The 22071-nt window shown below is 46.9% G+C and overlaps 1 protein-coding gene and 1 non-coding gene across 8 annotated transcripts in view; both read left to right on the top strand.

The window, feature by feature from the left end:
* The first annotated feature begins 591 nt into the window (after positions 1 to 591).
* FBXO31 (F-box protein 31) overlaps positions 592 to 22071 on the top strand; it is a 29633-nt gene continuing 8153 nt past the window's right edge. For 2 of the 7 annotated variants that reach the window (XR_012630597.1, XM_074881991.1), the window contains exons 1-7: positions 2169 to 2559; positions 10088 to 10159; positions 12609 to 12695; positions 17244 to 17320; positions 18651 to 18818; positions 19532 to 19606; positions 21269 to 21378. Coding sequence is in view for 6 of the 7 variants with exons in the window: in XM_074881991.1 (XP_074738092.1) it covers positions 2169 to 2559; positions 10088 to 10159; positions 12609 to 12695; positions 17244 to 17320; positions 18651 to 18818; positions 19532 to 19606; positions 21269 to 21378 (980 nt within the window). In the remaining variant the exon portion in view is untranslated. Of the gene's footprint in view, positions 800 to 2168; positions 2577 to 10087; positions 10160 to 12608; positions 12696 to 17028; positions 17048 to 17243; positions 17321 to 18650; positions 18819 to 19531; positions 19607 to 21268; positions 21379 to 22071 lie in introns of those variants that run through there. The other 5 variants (XM_074881993.1, XM_074881994.1, XM_074881992.1 and 2 more) reach the window with 5 other exon arrangements.
* On the top strand, positions 1693 to 1765 carry TRNAM-CAU (transfer RNA methionine (anticodon CAU)). The gene has a single exon. It is a non-coding gene; the product is annotated as a tRNA-Met (tRNA).

Below are 22071 nucleotides of genomic sequence, written 5' to 3'. Positions count from 1 at the left end.
GCCAGGGGAAGAGTCTGATCACTGAGGGATGGAGCAGGATGCAGTGGCTCAGCATCCACAGAGCCAAGGCTGTGGGATAAGGTTATAGGGGTCAGGTGGGTGAGTGAAAGGGAGAGAAGGTTGTAGGGTGATTAGGCTCAGCAGGAGCATTCAGAGGAAAAGGAGAAAGAAGAAAGTCCAGACAAAAATAGAAAATGCAAAAGAGGGAAAAGCATGTGTGTGCTGTAGACTGCTGAGTTTCTGCTCGAGGCAATGTCACCAAGGACATCTTTTGTTTCATTCACACAAAAATCCTTGCCATCAGTACTTTTCCTGTCCTTTCCATGAATCCATCAGTTCCTAAACAAACAGACATGACAAGGCCTTCTAGAGCTGTGTCAGAAACTTTGAGTACCAGCTGAGCATTATGTAACACAGGGGAAAAAATCATGTGATTCAACACAGGTGGAAAACAGCTACAGACATATTTCCAAACAGTTGATGTTTGGTTTAGGTGACTCATTATCCATGTGCCTTCTTTTAGATGCTTGGGGCAGCTTTTCTGAATTTAATCAGAATTGTGGGCACTAAACTTGCCTGTCACCAAAGCCCCAAAGGATTAGCACACTATGAGAAATGCCATCCTCATTCTGCACGCGGGCAGTGTTGGAGGGAGGAATGCAGTGGTCCAGGCTGTAAGAAGCCGAGTGTTTCCTCATCCTGTGGTTGTCGCAATTTTGTTCATACCACAAGCCTTGCAGCCTGGACTCATCATCAGATCGTCCCGTATGCGTGGCCATCCAGATCCTTGGAAACCAAGGTATTGTTCCCCTGACAACAGAGCTGCCCACTTGGCAAAATCCTTGGGCTGTCCAGCACAACCCAAACATCTCTTCTTGTCTGGTGGGGCTGATGTCCAAAGGTCTGTTCCTGCTTCACCTTCTGCCACTTGGTCTCTCTGCAGGCCAACAGCCTCTCTGCAGTGATTCTTGGGGCTGAGGTTTGGAGACTTTCTGCATCAATTACATGCCTGTTTTCCTATTTTCTTCCAATTTAGGTGTTTGTTGCTTGATTGTCATGGTGACCGCTGCCTTGAGACCTTCACTGAGGGGGAAGCCTATTGATTAGGATTCAGGGCAGCACTTCTGCCAGCATCGCAGGGGACCCTCTTCTGCTGAGCACTTTAGGGAATGCACGGAGTTCATTTCCCTGCAGAAATCCCAGTCAAATAGCGACTGTTCAGAGAGGCAGACGAGGTTGGCTTTAATTTTTGTAATTATATGGAAACAACTTGATTTTCTTGTGTGCGTGTTGTCAGTGAAGCCCTTACAGTCCATTCCTGGCCAGCGCAGCTGGATGAGGGTGTGCAGGAACCCCAGAGGACTCTTTTAGGAATGCAGCTGTTTTGCGGAACATGGGAAGAAGGAACCATTTACAAAAAAAGAACCCAAAGTCTCTCTTTCAGAACGGCATGGGAAAGAGGAGCCATTTGCAAAAAAATTCAGGTCTGTCTTGCAGAAAAGAATGAATTTGGGGAGAAGAAAAAAAAGAACAGATCTCACTTGCAGAAAAGGAACCATATATAAAGAAACAAGGTTTCTCAGGCGGCACGCCGAGGAGTGGCAGTAACGGGGTGAACACCAGGAAGGCCCCGGGACGGCGGCGGGGCTGGGCGGGCAGAAGGGAGCTACGCGGGGCGGTTTCTTTCGAGGAGCCTCGTTAGCGCAGTAGGTAGCGCGTCAGTCTCATAATCTGAAGGTCGTGAGTTCGATCCTCACACGGGGCAAGAGTGGTTTCCTCCTTTTTTTTTTTTTCCTTCCCCCTTCCGGCAGGCAGAAGTTTCTAAGGGAAAGGGATATATCTATACTTTTATTTTTTTCGTATTGAATTGCAGCAGGGAGCGGGACCGCGGCGGCGAGCCCCCCAGGCCTGGCAGCGGGCTGCAGCGCAGGCCGTTACCGGGCCCCGGCACCCCTCCGCCGGTCCCCCGCCAGGCGCTCGGTCCTCCGGCGCGCTAGGGGGCGATGCCGCCCCCGCTGACGGTGCTGGCGGGGATAACGGCCCGTCGGCCGCGGGGGCGTGGCGAGGCCACGAAAGCGGCGCTGATTGGCGGCGCCGCGCGGTGGGCGGGGCCCCGGCGGCGCCGCGCGGCGGCGCGCACCGCCCCCTCAGGCAGAGCGGCCGCGGCCATGGCGGTGTGCGCCCGGCTGTGCGGGGTGGGCCCGGCCCGCGGGTGCCGCCGGCGGGGGGCGGCGCGGGAGCAGCGGCGCGGTGGCGGCGGTGACAGCGAGCCCGACACCGATACCGACCCTGAGGAGGCGGGCGGCGGCGGTGGCGGCGCCGTCACGGAGGACGAGGAGGCGGCGGAGCGCATCGAGGGCGGGCGGCCCGTGCCGCACCCTGCCGAGGCCGGGCCGGCCGGGCGGGCCCCGCTGTCCCTCCTGGAGCTGCCCCCCGAGCTGCTGGTGCAGATCTTCGGCTCCCTGCCCGGTACCGACCTGCCTAGCTTGGCCCGCGTCTGCACCACCTTCCGCCGCATCCTCCGCACCGACACGATTTGGCGGCGGCGCTGCCGCGAAGGTACCGCCCGCCCCGAGGTGGGGGGCCGGGGACGCCCTGAGGAGATGGCCCCGGGGGGGGTGGGCAGGAGGATGCAGAGGGGGTACAAGGTCAAGGGCCCGGAGGATACAGGTGGAGCCCGAGGGTGTGGGGAGGCGATGGGGTGCGGAGTGGGGGTCCTAAAGGAATGCAGGAAGGAGAGGGTGGTGGGGTCTGGGAGTGCGGGAAGGAGCTGGGGCCCGAGGGGGTGCGGGTTGTGGGGCTATGAGGGGTGCATGCAGGGCTCCGTGTCTGGAGGGTGGAGGAGAGAGCAGATCCTCTGGGACACGGCCCCTTCTTGGTGGCACTTGCTGGAAAAGGGGTGACGTGCAAGCAGCTCTAGCAGAGGGCATCAACCTGGGGTTGTTCCCCGGGGCGGCAGCTGGAGGGAAGGAACGGGGATGGGATCAGGCCCTGGCAGATGATGCCTCCACGTAGGATGTCCTTGGGTGAATTCTGAGGCTGGGGTGTGCCAGGCAGCGAGGACAGGGAATGACCCTTGCGGAATGGGGCTTCGCCGGGGAGGAGAGGAGCCCTTGGGTGTGCAGTGGGGGGGTCCTGGAGCTGTGGAGGTATAGCAGGGAAAGCGGGGAGCCTGCTGGGGTCTGGTGAGTGGGTGGGTGGAGGGGGGCAGGCCTGGGTAAGGTCATCCGTTCCTGGCCTGTCTCGGGAAGTATGGGGACAGGTACGGAGGGGTTCCTGGTTTGCATGTGGTTTCCTGGAGAGTGTCTGTTGCAAGGATGCTGGGCTGCATTAATGCAGAGACTCGGGAGCATTGTTTTTCAGTAGCGCCTCAGTCCTGTGTTGCTATGGCCCTGTGCTGTTAGGCTGCGATTCTTACTCTTTACTCCTTGTCCTTTTCCTCACATCAGTGTGGCTCTCTGTCCCCTGTTTGTCAATCCAGCGGCTGGCCCACCCTCCAAGGGCTGTCTTGCTGTGCTCATCGGCTCTCTAAATAGTGTGATCCTGCCAGGTGCTTCTGCTGCCAGCACATGAAGTCATGTATATTTTGTTGTCGTTGTTTGTTTTCTGTTTTTAATTCCAGTGAGGGCATCAGGATGAAGAATTTAGGTATGTCAGAGTGGCTGCCTGCCATAGGCAGTGGGATCTGTTCAGATGCATTAAACCTTGCAGGAATGAATTCATGCCTTATCAGCACTATCCAAGAACCCTTGGACAGTACAAAGGCTGCACCTAGGAAATGTATACCAAAGCGTTCTTATTTCTTAGTTCAACATGGGATGATCCCATTGTCCTAATAACTTTTTTTTTTTGGAGACAGGGGAATAAAATGACATTCATACTTTCCTTATGCTCCTCTACTGACGTAGAGGCCTTGTGGACATTTGTGTATTTCATAAATGGTTTGCAAAACTTCACTGGTTACTTGTTTTGATAGGTTATGATTCTGGCAAAATGCTTCTATAGAAATGTATATAACTTTTAAATACAGGCTAGATTATCTTGTAAAGGAAGCACTGAATTAGGCCTGATGGGGAAATAAATTTGTTTATTCAGTTCATGACTGCTCCTCGGATTTTCTTGCCAGTAGGTAAAGCAGTATTCAAAAGCTTAGCAGAAATTTAAGGAAACAGTGGGCTCTGTATGGCTAAAACTAAACCAGACTGGAAGGGAAAGTATCAAGGCTACGCTTCTGTCTCAAGGCCCTTAGCTAGCTACAAGGTGAGAGGTGCATAAACCAAATTTTTATTCTCTTTTCGCACAGTTTCTTCTGTTTCCCCAGTGTATCTGTTCCAACCACTGTCAGAGAGCGTATTGGTGGGCTGCTGGTGTGACTGAGGTAGATCTTGTACCAAAGGCATGGCGTGCAAGCTGTGCTGAACAGATAAGGGTCAGGTTTCTGGCTGAAAAACTTACTACATCTGTGAAATGGTTACTGCAATCTTTTAACCAGTCATGGTTCTCCAAGTGGTTCCTAATCTGGATTTCTTGCACTGTTCACGGTGCTTTGCATTGCTCTGCACAGCGGTGTCAGTAATTACTGTTGTGGTAGTACTGTAACTTTGAGTATTTGCACACTTGAGTATAAAATTGGTCATAATTTTATGGACCTGTTTTGCAGTTAATTTCTCTGCATATATTTCGGTGATATGTTGCACATGCTCAGCCTCTGAATGTTCAAATGTGAGCGTGCAACTGTGTGATGAGTGCAGCTACTTGAGAACATAGATGGACATCAGATATTAGCATATAAATACACATATAAAATTTAGAATATCCTGTACAGTATTTATCTATAGCCATACATTGGTGACTGTATGATAGTCAAACATAAAATGTAATTACTTTTTATAATCTTCTTCAAAACCAAACCACTTCCCAACAGAGGACAGTTCTTAAGTGTGTACTTGTATCTGCACGAGTCTTGTTGTGAAGTGGCATGTCCTAGAAACAGAGCGAGACCATGCGTGCCTCTCCTGGCATACTCCTTGATTGGTGGCTTATTCACTCTGAAGCCTACTGATGATGTTCCAGAGCTGAGCTCTTTGAGGAGGTAACTGGTAAACTTTGTGTCAGTTGCATACGCAAAACTGTTTGTGTTTTCAGAAATGTACAACAGTGAAGAAACAAGAAAGACAATCCTAAAATTAGACAGTTTTTCTCTGAGAGAAGCTGATTGTTGTGGTGCTTTGGTTTGGCCATTTTCTACCTTTGTCTTGGAGAGGAGCAGCTGTGAATGTAAGGAAAAGCTGTTGCCCAAGTCAGATGGGGCACTCAATCTCCTGAGCGTTGGTATCTTGCTCTTGCACTCTGTGGACAACTCTATTGTAGATCAGTTTTGAGTATGTGTTGTGATTAGTCGAGGCAGCCAGAGGACTTGTCTTCCTGAAAGTAGAGTGGCTTTTGCTGGTGATTGTGAGCTGGGATTAACCAGAAGTAGTTGTGTAACACTGGCATGGCTGTTAGGGCTGTTGTCCTTTTATCATTGCAACTGTTTGGGGTAAACAATGTCTCTGAATTGCTTCTTTGGCAAGAGGAGGGTTGCAGTCACTTTCATGTTTTCTATAAATAGGAGATTGCTGATCTCTGCAGTGGGAGCAGAATTAAAGTGTGTTTCACCCTGGCTGGTGGCCTGACATACCTTGATTAACACCTGATAGCCCATTTTAAATGGTAACCACTTCCATCTTAAAATAAAACAGCGCAAGTGCAGCAGAACACCTGGAAAGAGACCAGTAATTCAAAACAACCAGATCTAGAACTTGGATGAAAAGGCTTTTGTTTGTGAAAACAACCTCCAACAGCTTCTGGACCTGCTGAAAAATGTCAGCCAAGGTGTTAAAGATGCTAACCTTCAGCAAGTATTATAGAAAGAGGTGCCTGTGGACAAGAGTGGGAAATTTGGTTTATACACTCAGTGAGGGGACTGTTGCGTGGAGTTCAGCTCTCACAAGGCTCCGGAGAATCCACACAGGAGTTTCATGTACAGCTGCTCCCACAACAGGAACAGATTCTTGTAGTGCTGCACCCTAGTAGACGCAAAGGCGGTTTTAATAAGTCACAAGGCTCTGATCTCCCTTTATGTGAGGTTAGACCATTGTAAGTGTGTTTTTTTGAACCACGGTGGGCTTTTCTTCATCTCTGATGACATTCTTTGTCAAGATGCCATCTAAAAGTTGGTGGCTTGTCTTGCTGTCAGTGGCAGGTGCTCACTGGCTGTAGCCATCCTTCAGAGGGTCTTCCTTAGATCTGCTTGTAAGCTGTAGAGCTGAAGCTACCCATCTTTTGCTTTAGGGTTTTTGCAAATGCTTTCATTTGATGCAGATCAAATCTCCTTTTGCTCAGCTCCTTATTTGCGGCTGCAAAATATCTCGGTGGTAACTACAAGCCTTCCCTTGGGAGAAGTGTTTGGGAAAGTATTTGGTGTATTTTAATCTGATAGCTCAACCTTTGGAAACAAGAAGCCGGTTCCAAACTTGTCCACCTGGTATTTCAGAGATGCTAGCCTGAGAATCTCCCATTTCTGTGGTCTCCTAAATAATCCAGTAAATTTCTATGCTTTCTGTTCTGTGTACAGCCTTGTAAACACGCATCTATCCAGGAATAATTGGAGGACTTGATGAGGCAGAGCACAGTGGAAACCTAGCAATGATAAGGGTGTCAAGCTCCACCAGACGTCCTAATTTCCTCTGAATTGCGGATGTCCACATACAGTGCTTGCAGCTGCTTGCTGGCATTGCTGTGCTGAGAAAGAGAGAAAGCAAAAGCAGTAATTTGGTCTTCGATAGGATTACAGGGGTTCTTCCCTGCCTGGATTGGAAGAACCTTGTTTGTTTGTTTGTTTTTTAAACTTCAGTCTAGGCCACACAGAGGGAGGTGTGTGACATGGCTTCTTGTAGAAAAGCAAAGGGAATGTGAGGCTTAGAAGAGCATATGGTGAGAGTAGGCAAGGGAGTAAATTACACTTGCAAAAGTATTAGTGCAGTCCATAATAAATGGAGACTGCCTTTCCAAGTCCTTTAAATTCCAGTGCGTGTGACCATGGAAACAGCACTGTGTCACTGTGTTTGGTCAATCTTTCAAGCACTCCTTATAAACCTAATAAAACATGCTTTCCAGCTGGTCAGGTAAGACCTTTAAAACTAATTTCCATCCTTGCTTTTGAAGCAGGATTAAGTGGCCATTTTCTAACGGTATAAATGTCATGTGTGAATTTCTGTGACTATTAACTCCTTAAAATACTTTACCCAGTGAGCTGTTGCACTGCGATGTGTTTCCTTAAAATAGACTTAATTGCACTGAAGTGGAATTTCCAGGAAGAGCTTGAGCTCTTCAAAGCTTTCTTGGAAAAGGCTTTCTATTCTCTGTAAAGAAAACCTTATCAGTTTTATTTTTCTGTAACTGTCTTGAAGCTCTAATTACTGTTAATTTTATGTCCCTCTTGTCTTCTGGATGAAAAAGAGATGGCCAGCTTTCTTGCTTACAGTATTTGGGGTTTTTGTAGGCACTGTGAGCCAAGAGAATGATTTTTCCCATCAAGTGGCCATCATGGTGTTAACTGCTCATGGGTCTGAAGAGCTTAAGTGATGCACTTACCCGGAGTTAAGCCATCACTCTGGGATTTGGACTCTCTGTAGTTGTTTGCTGAAAAAAACAAGAGAAGGACTAGTTATAATAAAATGAGATGAGTGTTAAAGCACACTAAAATGAGATTATTATTTTCTTGATAATACTTTCTTGGAAGCCTTGGATGTCTAATGTCAGATGGCATGTAGCAATATCGAACTTCTAAATTTTTGTCTTTTTTTAAAGGAGCTTGCTATTACTTGGGAGAACTTTCAGTCTTTTCAGCAAAGATTTGAATTACAACACTTAGGAAATGCACCTTTAGTAGTGGTTTGGCTTTCATAAAATTTCACTGCAGTTATCAAGGGCACTTGGGATAGAGCTTTAATATCAAACCACTTCCCACCCCACCCTGTTGTTTCAAGATACCTGCTGGTAGTGAATCTACCGTGGCCCAGCACTGAGAGTGCACTCAGAGTGATTTACAGACCTACCAGGGAAAACGCTTTGTGAAAAATCAGCAGCTTCTGGAGGAAGAGAGAACGTCACTGTGCTAGTACCGCTGTTAGAGAGCAACGTGGAGAAATGCCATTTGGGCAGGATCCTCTGTATGTCTCCTCCCTTTCTGATGCAGTATAAATATCTTCAATGACACTGAATTTAATCTAGCTGCAATGCCTGCTGCGCAGAGTGTGCATCTTGCTGATTCTGTGGCCAGGTGAGTATTTGTTTACATGGAACAAGCTGGCTGTTTCCCAACAGCAGGCTATGACCCCACTGTTTCTGTCATCTTCTAAAGATCCCTAACTTTCTGATCAGCTGAGGAAACATACTGTTCCCTCCATCCCTTTGATGTAATTACCAAACACATACCCACTTGTATACACTTTGCAGACCAGTGGTTGAAAGCCTTGATAGCTCTGGCTGGAGGGCTAGACATGGGGTGACTGTAGCGTGGGTCTGAATTTCCAGCCTCCAGCCGAGCTCTGGTTTCACAACTCTGCAGAATGGCTCCGTCGGGTCAGCTGGCCGTAGCCCAGCGCTAAATAGCTTGTTTGTGCTGGGCTGGATGTACTTTCCTGCAAGCTCGTCTCTCTGCTCTCTGGCTAATTGTGCTTCCTCATCCCACCTTGTGTTTAATAACACTTAGAGCTTCCTCTGGCTTTTGCTGCGGAAGTCAGCAGGAACTTTGCCACTGACCTCTGCATCTTTAAATGAAGGGCAGTGTCTTTGTTGTACCTTCTGCCCACTCTTACCTTTATTGAACTTGCTGCTTACCCGAAGTGATGTTATACAGAACGTGTATTCCCCGTAGTGGGCTGACAGTAAGCTTTGTGTGTGCTTTATCATTGTGTACATGTACCACAAGTGTATTTATAGACAAGAAGAGGTTGAATTCATTCAGGGAAACTTCTGCTTTTCTCGTATATGAAAATGAATTCTCCGTTTGCTGCAGGTTACCAGCATTAGGTAGTGGTATTTGGCAGCCACAGGAGATTGGTAATTCAAGAAAGCTCGACTGAGGATAAATTTCATGTTTAATGATTTGATAAGGGTCTTCACAAATACACTTTAGCATCAAATATCTGGTAGATGTTTGGTATTGCTAAGGAAAGCTGGTGTTTGATCTGTGGTATAGATGTCTTTGATGTCAAGGAGGGTAGTTTTCCATACTGAGATCTATCAGGCTCACTGCAGCAGGCTGTTTTTTGCGGCTGATGATTTTCTGGGATCTCCCTCCTCTCATTTCCTCCCTCTGGTCTTCTAAGGATTTCTTTGCATTGAGATGTTAGTACTTGCTTCTGTTTTTTTAAAGATTCTTAGAAGTTCGGCGTTGGCTTCCTGAAAAGGATAGGAGAGAATCTCATTTTCTGCTTCAAAGCTGCCTTGAAGATCTCTGGATTGCTTTGTTTTCAGGGTGTTCTGTAAGCAATCAAAGGCATTTGAGTGTACAACAGACCCATCTCAATCTGATCTGCTTTCAAGTGTAACCATATTTGTACATGCTGATGCCTGTTTTATGTCTCCATTTCATTCTTTTTAAAGTCTGTGACCTTTTCTTTAGGATCCTAATAAGCAGTTTTCCCTGTTGGATATCTCAGTGGGAGTAGATAATTACCACACACAACCATGATTTGATCTAAACGGGCATACAATCCCAGCTGGAATGAGTACGTCTTCCACATTTCACATTCTTTCTGGTCTAGGTGTAAGCATCTGTAACTTTGCTGTTTGTGTGTTCCTTATGGTGTGTTTGTTGCTGGCACTGCTTGTAAAATGTGTTAAGATTCCCAGGCTGCAATGAAATTACATCTAGTTTTCTGTTTTCTCTTCAAAGCAGAAATAAGATTCTTGGACTAATGTGGCAGCTTGCAAGAATGCACCTAATAAGATCTTACTTTTGCTCAAACAGTAGATATCAAGATCCTGGGTAGCAAACACCTTTGTGCCAGAGTTGACGTTATTATCTGTGTCATTGCAGAATATGGCGTCTGTGAAAACTTGCGGAAATTGGAGATCACAGGAGTGTCCTGTCGAGATGTTTATGCCAAACGTAAGTGATAAAGCTGATACAGATCTGTATGTCCTTGCTTAGTACCAGTTTTGAAAGCATATACATGTTGAATATTTATTAAACTTTGATGGCATAAGTTATTCAGACTTACTTGCTCATGGCAGGGGTTTCATCTGTGAAGTTGACATTTTTTGAGTTTTATTTAATACGAAGCAGATGCCAAGAATTGGGATGTCTGTGCCCCCCAATCCTTTGGCAGGAAAAGAGCAGGTAATTTATAATAAGTGTATTGAATGTTTTGCATCCTTTCCTGTTTTGCCATTTTCAGATCTTGCTAAGGAATTAACTGATATTTTTTTCATAGCCCTAATGTAGCTAAGTCTTGATCTCAGCAAAAGGATGCTGTTATGTGCTGACAGTGAGGAAAGTGCTGGAGGTAAAGGGGTGAGCGATCCTCTGGCCTGCTCCTGAAGGAGCAGAGCCTGTCAGGGCTGGCCTCTGCTGGGGTGTCAGTGCGTTTTAGGAATGTCTGTGGGACTGAGACCCTGCTCCTTAGACCCACTGTGCCTTCTGCAGGGTAGATACATATCCTCTGTCTTGCAGCCGGGAGGGGTGGAGGCATCGTTGGAGGAGAGAAACCAGGGCAGGCTAAGGACTGACTGGAGGCCTGGATCCGTGGTGGGGCTGTCTGCCCTGACACCAGATCCTGCCCTTTGCAGTCAGAAGCTGAGCTGGTTGCTGAGAGCCTTATGAAGCCCCCAAGAGCTCCCATACTAGCACTGCCAGGCTGTATTGTCTTAGTTCCCCACCACAAATTTTGTGAGGGAGTTAGCTGTGGTCCATAGCATAAAAATTTAACCTGCAGCACCTGGAACTATGGCTTCTGACTGTTCAGAGAAGGTCCTGCTTTATGAAACAGAAGCAGAGAGGTCAATCACAAGAGGTCTCTGTAGGCTTTGCAGACCCAAAATCTGGCTCAGCTTCTACATGTGCTGTATTTGCTGAACCCTGAAGCAGTGATGACCTCAAGCATTGATCTTAATGCTGGAAAGAAAAACAGGTGAAAGGGTTTTAATCCCATCTTTAATAGACTGGCCGAGGGTCCATGGGTTAATTATTTCATCACCCAGTGTCCCTCTTTACCTATTTGTGCACTAGGACTGGAGCTGCCTAATTTTCCTGGGTGAGAGGGCTGAGTGATGCTGAGCCAGCACTTAGATGTCCCCAGAGAAGTCTCGTTAGCACTTGAGGCCTCCCTTACTTCCCATTCGATCCGGTATCTCTGCATGACCCTGGTGTGGTACTAGCCACACAGCACACACCATATTGGATCTTAATTCTGCATCACCGGTCTTAAATGGCAGAACATCTCTTCATAACCTGTAGTCCTTTTTGCTACAATAGTTCCATGGTTCAGATCTATTAAAGTGATATTTAGTGCTGCTTTTATACACAAGCTATATGTAAAAATGGCCTTACTGGCTCAGATTTATGGTGTCTCTCTAGCCCAGTCCTGTACCTCGCAGCCATGGCTGTGAGCAGTCACTCAGGGAGGACTGAGAAGAGGGCAAGCCTGTGCGATACTTTCCTCAGTACTCTCCTGCTTCTGACTGTTTTCAGGTTGGGGGATTTCCAGAGTCTAAAGCAGTTTGTTGATTTAGTAGCCCTCAACAGATCTATCTTACACGTATGTTTCCAGTCTTCCCTTGCACCAGAGTAGTTTCTGAATCCATAGCCTCCATTGGCAAAGAGTCCTGCCTGACGTGTGAGAACCACCTCTGTGATAGATTTGATTGCACTTCTGCATTAGGACTGTGTCCGTATCCGTTCAGCAATCCTAACTAGCAATGGTTACTCTAAAGTCAGAATGCTTGGCAGCCATTTCTAGCTTTTGGGGATGTACCATCTTGGCTCTCCTGCTCAGATTCAGCAGTTTGCCCTGTTGCAAACACTTAGTGGAACAGTTTCCTGGTGGTGTGACCCCATTTTTCTCTGTTGTCCCATAAACTTCTTTAATTGCAGAAGAGCTAATTTGGGGTTACTGGCAGGACTCACATGCACTTTTCCATCTGCTGAATGTGCTTCCATAAGAAGTAGTGTGGGAAATGGGGAACTGAGCTTAAGTAATCCAAGGCCTGAGCCTTGTCCTTGTAGTTACTTGGCCTAAGTGGTCTTCTTGAGATAGAAGTGCTTGTTGCAGTCGCACTACAGAGTTTGGAAGACCCCGATTCCCCTTTGAATTCACTGGATGCCGTTTGTAAATATTGTCTGTGGGAATCTTGAACGTGCCAAGTTCTGTGTGAGTAATCCTGCTAACCGAGTGTACCTGAGACTGGGCCTGACGGAAACAAATGGTGCACCGCAACTGGAAGTCGAGTCAAAAGAGAGTTTGACTTGCCTACGTGGTTGGTCCAGATTCATCGTACTGTTACGTGCTGGTTACAGTGGAGCAGAGTTTGCTGGTACTTACCCTGCTGTGTCTGTTCAGGTATAAACCCACGAGTGAAGTCGGGGCGTTTTATGAAAATCCTTCCCGACTACGAGCACATGGAGTACAGAGATGTTTACACCTGCCGTACGTACCCCCTGCTGGTTGATGCTTCCTGCACTAAGCACACACAAGATGCTGCATGGAGTGTGACGTTGCTTTAAGCAGATTATTTTGGGGTGGACCTTGGGACAGTATGGAGGGTGCTGTTTAGTCACTTCTGTCTGTTGCTCATTAGTGGAGTATTCTGACTCTTTAGAGTGACAGTGTGAGCAGGGCAGGCAGTGAGGTTTGTTGGTTGCCTTTTGAAGTGCTTTGAGTTAGAAAATGGTCCTGACTGGGTGCAAAAAGGAGGTTCTCTGTTCACAGTAGGGGAGCACTCACTCTGCTCTTCATGGATTGCTTCTCCCTCAGAAGGAAGTATTCAGATACCCTGGTGAGGGCTCCCAAAAGCAAGTTTAAATAAGCTCTGCACTGGCAAAAAGCTTTGTCTTGATTCAGATGAGCTGCATTCACATCCACAGCCCTTCCCAGTGAAAAAGGCTGAGGGTTCCCATACTAATTCCCCTCCCTGCACAGTGGATCCTTTTGACCACCATCTCCCTCTCTAGGAAACGTTCTGCTGGTGTTTCAGAGATTGTGATTTGCCTTCCTTAGTCAAGAAGCCGCTCTGGATAAATTGTTTCTCCCCTCTTAATGTTGTCTTGAAGAAAGAACAGTAAAACATTGGGGTTTAATGCTTACTCTTTGCAGGAGTTGGGGGGGGGTGCTGTTTAGTTTACATCAGTTAAGGAAGCCAGTACTGTTTGGTATTTGGAGAGGGTGTTGAGCTGTATCTAATGCCCCTTTGGGTCTGCATAGTTTTGCAGACTCAAGTTACTAACTCACTGGTGCTTGGGAATGTAGTTTTTTGCACACACTAATGAGCAGAATGGATGCTGCAGACTTACCTGTGCTAAAGAAAGCACTCAAGCACAGGCCACATAGAGAAGATGGTGTCTTTAACGTGAGTCATGACAGACAAACAGCAGCAGGGCTACAACAGGAATCAGTAGAAAGTTTTAGGTTTGGCAGTCCTGCCTGTCAACACCAGCCTTGTTCTGGAGCTGTATGGGAAGGAGAGGCACATCTGAGCTGCCCCTCAGGACAAGGGACTTCTTTGTAGATTGCTACCTGGGTGTTTGCTCCAAATGTGCCATTTGTGGTCGCTCTCAAATGGCATTTTGTGCTGTTCCCTCAGTTGTTAATTCTTCAGCTGCAGCCCCAAACTTCTGATGTCTCATGCCTCTTTTCTCTAGGGCTATGTTGTGTTACTTGGGGAAAAGTCAGTGTGGTTTAAGATGCGATTACCTGCTTCCCCCTTTTTCCCCTCCTGTCTGCTAACTGCCTGCAACCATGTTGCCAGGATTTACCGTCTCTGTGCTCCCTAATTCATATTTATGCATCATTAGCCAGGTCAGCTCAGATCACTTTCCCCAGGGTTTTAAGCTAGCCTGGCTGACACTGAGCTCCTTCCACTAGCAGGTCAGTTACTACCAGCTGGGGGGCAGTAACTGCTTACATTTTTCCAACTCATTTTGCTTACAGATATCTTGCTGCATCCTGAGAATCCCAGAGAGTTGTAGTGGATCGAGTCTTTTCCACTCAGAGTGAGCTACCTCTGCTTTAAAGGCTGCAGATTTCACTGCAAGCTCCCCTGTTAGGTTTTTGCATTTCTCTGCCTGTGCTATCCAAGCTGGACACAGGTAATGCAATAAGATTAGTTAAAACAGTAACGTCTGATAGCATCTGCTCTCCTCCTCTTTTAATAACCCATTCTGGGGTTGTAACTTGTCTGTTCATCCCTACAGTGTCTGTGGTGTGCCAGTGCTGCGGTGCTTGCTTGGATCGCTTTGCATTTGCTCAGTGTCACTTCCTTGTCCTGTGTCTGACTCCAACAAAGAGCACAGGCATGAGACCTTTCCCAGGCAGCCTTCTCTGGGTGGGAGCTTGGGCATTCACTGCTTTTCCTAGCCCATGCCCAGGTGGATTCACGCTGCCTTTCCATCTGAAGAGTGTGCAGGGCTGCTTGTGGCAACGTGAGTAATATCCAGGCTGGGTGGGGGTTGTACTGAAGTATCCAGTGGATTTATTTTTGCTCCATTTGGCAGAATGTGGGCTCAGAATTTTGATTAGGCAAGAGGCTTCTTCAGGATTGAGAAAAATAGGCAGTGTGCATAGGAGAGGAAAACCTTGGAGAAGGACCCAAGTGCTGTTGTCTTTCAAGGAGCAGGGAGGGAAACAACTGTCAGATCCATCCTGTCTCCCGTCAGGAAGAGCCAGAGCTGGAATTCCTCAGGTTTTCTCTTCCATGAATATAGCTGCTGGCTCGCTGGAGCCCAGAGACACCCCAGCCTTGAAAATGGAGCTGTGCTTTCGCTTTGAGACTTGTTTGGGCTTTTGACCAAGAACCGGCATTTTCCCCAGTAACTTCCTTTCCTGAAAGAATGGGAGGAGGAAGAGTCCACAGCACCCTGAGCAAGTGAGGGAGAGGACTTGTCTGTTAAGGTGTCCCTGCCAGGGGTGTTGGTGTGTAGGGAGGGTGAGGCTGTGTGAAGCACGGCTCACACTACAGCCTGTTTCCCATCAGCTCATCTGTGGTGCCAAACAGCTGGGGTTTTAAAAAACTGAAAAAGAAGAGCTGCCCACAGTAGTGGGGCAAGCGGTGCACAGAAGCTGCTATCCAGTGGTTAGGATTCTTCTGGAGGTGAATGGGATTTTTTGGCCTCTTCCCTCCTTTGCAGCCCCAGGTTTCTGGGTGGTCGGAGCAGATGGTGAAGCAGGCTCTGTCTGTGACTCTGCGACATTCCCTGAACTGCCGTGGCTCCTGGCGAGCCGAGCTGCAGCTGGAGCTGGCTGTGTACTCAAAGTGAGCACACAAACTGCCCTCGACAGGCGTGTGTCTTGGAGTGGAAGGGCTTGCCTTGTCAAGCAGACACTTACTGCGCTGTTGAAAAGTCCATCAATTGTAGCTACAGCTCTGAAAGCGCTTCTCACAGGAGCTGGGGGAGGAGGGACATCCTCATCACTCTTGGATAGCTTAGCATCAAGTTTTCTGTCCTAAAAATAAACAACAACAACAAAAAAGCAAGCTGGGTTTTATCATCTCCATGCCAGACAGGGTAGAAGGCAGATTGTGGTGGGTGGGGCGGCTTATGCACATACCATTTATTAATATGTAATTACTGCACTGAGACGAGAAGACTGGGAATGTGGTTTGCTTGCTTGCCTTAGTGCTGCTTGTGCTGCACTCGGTTCACTGGGTGAAACCAGGCCATCGATCTTAAATTGTTTACTGCACAGGAAAAAGGCTCCTCCAGGCCAGTTGGCAGCATCTCTGGACAACCCTCCCTGCTGTCCTAAACTTCTGTGGAAGTTCTCTGCTTTGGTGTAATAAAAACACTCCTGTAGTTCTTGCTATCTTAAGTAGTTAATGAAAGAAAGCTATTGTAACAGCTGCACTGAAACACAGTTCTTCCTGTAAATTAATGCAAAGCAAAAACCATTATTCAAGCCAGTCCTGTAGGTTAAAATGTGTTATTGTGGCCTTCTGAGTTGGCCATACATCATTGTAAGGCAAGTGTAGTATCTTCTTGCCATCTTCATAGAAATAATCTGCATCCTGTTGATTCTGCCCAAAATGCCAGATTGTGTGTAATGTCTTCACATGAAGGTTACTGGTCATGTCAGGAAATTATATGGACAAAAATTATGGCTGACTGTGTAAGGACTGGAGGCAAGTAGCACTTCTAAGCTTTCCTCAAGAGAGGAGATTTAAGATCAGTCTGTAACAGGCATTTTCTGCTGCTTGCTGAAAACTTTCCTCCTTGTCCTTCAATTCTGGTGGGATTGAAAGTGCACCTAGCTCTGAGATGAGAAACGGAGAAGCCTCACCTGATGCAGTAGGCTTTGAAGGGAGTTTTGAAGGAGCTTTTGAGCACTGCTGAAATCTAGCTGCTTACGTAGGATTTTGAAGGCTGTTACTGACCTGGTAACACCACCAGATCTCCTGAGCTGGCATGGTCCGTGCGCTTTGCCCGTGCTCTCTCGGTGGCTGTTTTTAAGGACGCTTAACTCTGGAGACAAGTTTGTCTATACAAGGCAGGGAAATTCTTTCAAAATATTCAAATTTCCCTGTTCCTTACTGCCTTTCTGCCCTTCCTTATTTTCTGTTGCTTTGCAGTCTGAGGCATCAAGTACATTTTTGGTAACTGGAGACGGCAGATGCTTTTTTTTTTTTTTAGCTCTGGGTATATCATGTGATTTGCATTAACGGGACCATGTTGCAAAAGTTTTCTGGGAATTCCTGGTGAAGTATCTGGTTGTGTAAAGTCCTGGAAACTAACTCCTGCCCCTGCACAGGGCCAGGAGCAGGGCTGTAGAGAGCAACATAAATCTGTGTGAGCTCATGGGAGTTCAGAACTGCCTGGCTGTGGTGGGGTGTAACCAGTTTTCTCTTCCTTAGTAAAGGCAGTTGTGGGTCTTACTGGTCAGGGTTGTGTGCAGTCTGGTTGCAGTCTTCCTTTTGCTTTCTTTTCCCCAAAATCTCAATTCTTTAGCTTAATGTGCTCACTTCTGTGTCTCACTGTTCCCTAGTGCTGCACCGATACCGACACATCCTGGGATTATGGCAGCCGGACATCGGGCCCTATGGGGGACTACTGAACGTGGTGGTGAGTACCTCATTCTGGGGGCGTGGTGTCCAGGGCTGATGACTCTCTGTATGCCACTTTCTAGACCTGGTTGCCATCTCTGTGCTATTGAGAAGCCCGAACAGGCAGCCCTCAGGCCAGTGATTAGGACACGGAAATTGCTTCTTGAATCTTCCCATCATCACCACCTTTCTCCAGACAGTCCTTTTGTTTTTCATCTGTATTCCAAACAGCTACAGGAGTACATGTAAAGCATGAGCAACCTTTCAGGGAAAGGCTTGGTTTAGAGTTTAATGCTGATATTCCAGTGGCTGGCACAGGAGTCCATTCCTTGTGCATTGAGTACTGCAGAGGTTTAGCACTATCTTTATGCATTCTCTTTGCCTGCAGCTGAACGTTTTGCAAAGGGTTTTGCACTTGTGTTCATGCACCTCTCCTTCCTGTAGCTTGCCATACTTTTCACCAGCTGTGTCTAATGCATCGGATATAGTGATACTGGTATGTGACTGGTGCAAGACTTGTGGAGCCTGGCAGCTCTTGTGCTGCTGGGGAGAGCAGTTAATGAACAACATTTGACTTTGTATTGGTGAGAGCTGGGCCAGAAGTTTGCCTGAAGCCCTTGTTCTTTGCACCGAGCTTCAACAGCTGACACGTTGAAGCATAATAAATCATGAGGCCTTTGGGTTTTGCAAGATTCTATTCCATGAACTGGAGTAAGAGTGCATCCAAGTGCAACAATACTTATGTGATGCTGTGACCTTATAAAGACAAGTATGTCTCTGTGGCGCTGCTCTGCTCTTGTCTCAAATCTCTGTTTAGAAAATACCCTTTCTCTGGAGTTGCAGAGCTTGAGGGGAAGGATTCTGTTAGGTGTGCAGGAGGAGTGCTGGCACTTGTACCTCCTATGCTGTCTGTGAGTAATAGAGCCAAATAATTCTGTGTCCAAAAGGCACGGGTAATCATGAGAAGCAGAAATCGTCTATTCAAGTCTCTGCCAGCATGAGCTCTCAAACCAATTAGAGACCACACAGCTAGTCAAACTCTTCAGTGCAGTCTCTCCCTCTGGATTCTGCACACCAAGCATCCGTCACAAAGTCGTTTGCAGTAATAAAGGCCTGATCATTTTCCAGTGGTGCAGGAAGCCTTGTAAAGAAACCCTCTCCCCCTTCACCAAGGGTGTGCTGTGAGTGCATATGGTCTGGTTTAATTGCTGGAAAGCACTTTGGAAATGCAGCAAGCTGTTCTACAGCTCCTGCTCTGTTGCAGAATAGGCCCCAGAGTTGTTTGCTGCAAACTCAACAGAAAGCATGCAAGGCTGATCTGGTGTGCTTTGTTTGCCATCCCTCTACAGGTAGATGGTTTGTTCATCATCGGGTGGATGTACTTGCCACCTCATGACCCTCATGTTGATGATCCGATGAGATTCAAACCTCTGTTCAGGATTCATCTCATGGAGAGGAAATGTGCAACAGTTGAGTGTATGTATGGTCATAAGGGACCTCATAACGGCCATATCCAGGTGAGCTCCTCGAGTGCTTTCACCATCACCTCTCCTAGGTGTGATGCGTGTGTGCACACTGGCTCTGAAAACGGATTCATCAAAAAAATGTATGAAAATTTTATTGAAGGAATGTGGCTTTTCCCCCACCTTGTTGTGTGTGTGAATGCCAGCTTTACTCTCATTATGTGTCTGACAAGTTGTGTGGGCTGCTCCCCACTCTGAATTTGTTTGTTGGCAATAGTACAGCAAGGCTGCTATACTGGCTTCTGTTGGGCTGGAGCACGGTGGGAGGGTGGGAGCACCAATATGTGTACAGGCTGGGGGAAAGGGTACGTAAAATGGCCTCGTGCAGCTGGTGAATGTGTCCGAGCAGATGCACAGACCTGTTCTCATCTCTGAGACCTTGAGAAGGTGATACAGCGTCCATTCAGTGTGCTGGATGCTATGAAAAGTTTCCTGAGAGGTTGTTTCCTTTTCTGTGAAGAAGGAAGCTTAACTAGAGAAGCAACTTAAAGCTAGTATCTTTCATTAGAATGCATTGGGGTTTCATTGCTTTTATTTCTCTATTCTGTAGCTGTTATGCGCAGTATCGCTTATTGATTTTTCCATTGTAACAAATTCAGTAATTTATTATTGTGTAAAGCATTTTCTCTAAGCAGTCTTAGTTACATCTTCCTAGGCATTTCTGGATGGGTCTGTAACCTGTTAATTCTCCTCCATGGTAACTACAGATTGTAAAGAAGGATGAGTTCTCCACGAAATGCAACCAGACAGATCACCATCGGATGTCAGGGGGAAGGCAAGAGGTAAGAGGCTTTGCCAAGAGTCTGCATTCAGGCTGTTATCATATATAACAGATAAATCATTGCTCTCTTACCTAATCTCCTAGCTAATGTTAGGGTCTGGGAGGTTGTCTTCTGCCTTCTTATTTCTGAACATACATGAAAACCCAGACTGGTAGCTTCTGGCTGGTTTACTGTGATCTTTTTTTAAGGGAGTAGAACTGATCTGTGACCTGAGTCAAAACTTAGCGGCCACGTTTGAATAATTGCAGGATCTTGGGGAACTTCTTCTGTGCTTGCCACGGTGTGGTTTGAGGATATGGGATCAGTGCAGCGTTGCACCCGCAGAATGGCTGGGTGGAGACCCTGTGCCTTACCTCAGTGCACAGCAGGGTGTTGGAGCAGGCTGTTAACGTCCATCCTGTCAAGCAAAAAGCTGTTTTGGGCAGTTCTCTGTGGCAGGGTGCTCTTTGAGCCCCAGCACCTTTTTTCTTCCTGCGCTGTGACAGCATTCCTGTTTGATAGCAGGCCTGTCCAAAGAAAGACAGCAACATGCATTGTGCGCCATGCAGCGCTCACCAGACGCTGATCTCTGTGGCATTGCTGTCTGTATAATTAAGATCTGTCAGGCACGGGCCTAATATTTGAGTACTGCATTTGAATACCTGCTTGTCAGCAGGGTACCTTTCTACTGCTTGTCGTCTTGGTCGAGGGATTAAAAGCTTCATTTGGTTGTTTATCCTGTGTCTGTGTCAGCTACACCCAGCAAGGCAGATCCCCAACTCAAACTACAAGTTTTAAGCTGCAGGTGTAAATGTCAGGATGAAAACCTTCAGCTAATAGCTGTTCCAGGTAGTGGTGTTTGCCGCCAGCTAGTTAAACGTGACAAATCTGATACTTCAGTTACTTCTAACAAATGCTTTAAAAATGTCTGTCTACTAATGGGAAACAGCTGGGTGAAAGGTTTAGTTAAGTGTTTTCTGGTTCTGTAGCAGATGAGAAATGTCTTAATACTTTCAAAGCACTACGTTAAGTGTGCGTGGCATTATGGTAATTGGAGGATCTGGCTTTAGAAGATAAAGCAAGCAGGTTTGGAATATCACTTGGTAGGCTGCTATCTTAGTGTAAGCTGTTATCGCGCTAACCCATGGTGGGGTATTAACTTGTCAGCTGGTGTAGAGGTACTTCAGGAGATGTTTTCAAAGCACCCTTTGGATTTAGATTCATCACTATTAAATCAGCGGGATTTAACTTCCTAAATCTTCAGTGCCTTTCAAAGGCTTCCGCTTTTATGTTTAACATGCCAGGATAGGGCACAAAAGTCAGCTTGTGGGCACACAAATGAGTTACTGCAAGGTAAGTCAGGACGTAAAGAAGTAGTAGATCAGCTACTTTGTAGTAACAGGTGATGTTTTTGTTCTGAGGAGGTATATTGGTTCTACCTGTAATTTGTTTGACGGGGAGCATGTTTATTCTGTGGAGTCTGGCAGGTGTAGGGCAGTTACCATTATCCCTGCTTGTTAAGCATATTTCCAAGCCAGCTCTGTTGTCGTTCCCAAATCCAGCCATGATCCTCTGACTTTGGCAGAGTGAATCGTGCTGATGAGGCGAAGTCGTGTCAGGGTACATCGTGTTGCAAATGAAATGCCTTTATCTTCCCTCTTTTCTCTTCTCCTTGTGCTGCAGGAATTCCGGACGTGGCTAAGGGAAGAGTGGGGTCGGACTCTGGAAGACATCTTCCACGAACACATGCAAGAGCTCATCTTGATGAAGTTCATCTACACCAGCCAATATGAGTAAGGGCACCAGCTCTTTCTAGGTACTGAGTCTGCTGCAACTTCAAGAGCACATTGGATCATTTGTTCTGAAGATGGGGTGCTTGCCATGGGCTTTAACAGCCAGAGGAATGTTCTGTCTCTGCAGGCTCTGTGCAAAGATACGGTGAAGCACAGTCCTTTCCAGTTGTACAGAGAAATGAGATGCAGTGACAGCAGTCATAATAAGCTTTTTAATAAGTTTTTTCCAATCACTATGTGCAGTAAGGTGGTTTTGAGTATTTAACTGTGTTTAATTTGAAGACAGAGCAGATACCTGTGATCCCAAGGAGCTATCTGCTTATTACCCATATTAGTAAGCAGTATGCGTTGTAGTGCACTAGGCAGAAATCAGACAGTTCCTGAGAACTTGGGGTTTTTTTCACCATCGCCCTAAACTTCTAATAGCAGCCACCTCGCTGTGGCAGATGTTTAAACATGCTTCACTCTTAGGTTCTCTGGAAATCCCAAGGAGTGAGGAGGTTTACTGTGACCTTGCTGCAGGAGCCTCCTGGTCTGCTATCGAGGACTGCTAGAGAGAAGTGAAGGGAGGGGAGTGCTTGCATATGTGAAATCTGTTAAGCTTGTTGGTATTGCTGAAAACACAGATCCTGCTCTCTCTTGACAACATCACAAAGCTGCTGGGAGGAGCAGACTGCAAACGCATTCCTCATG

This window comes from Strix uralensis, chromosome 12, assembly GCF_047716275.1.
Source record: "Strix uralensis isolate ZFMK-TIS-50842 chromosome 12, bStrUra1, whole genome shotgun sequence".
Lineage (NCBI taxonomy): Eukaryota > Metazoa > Chordata > Aves > Strigiformes > Strigidae > Strix > Strix uralensis.
The sequence above is the reverse complement of the archived record's forward strand: the minus strand, read 5'-3'. Positions and strand labels throughout refer to the sequence as shown.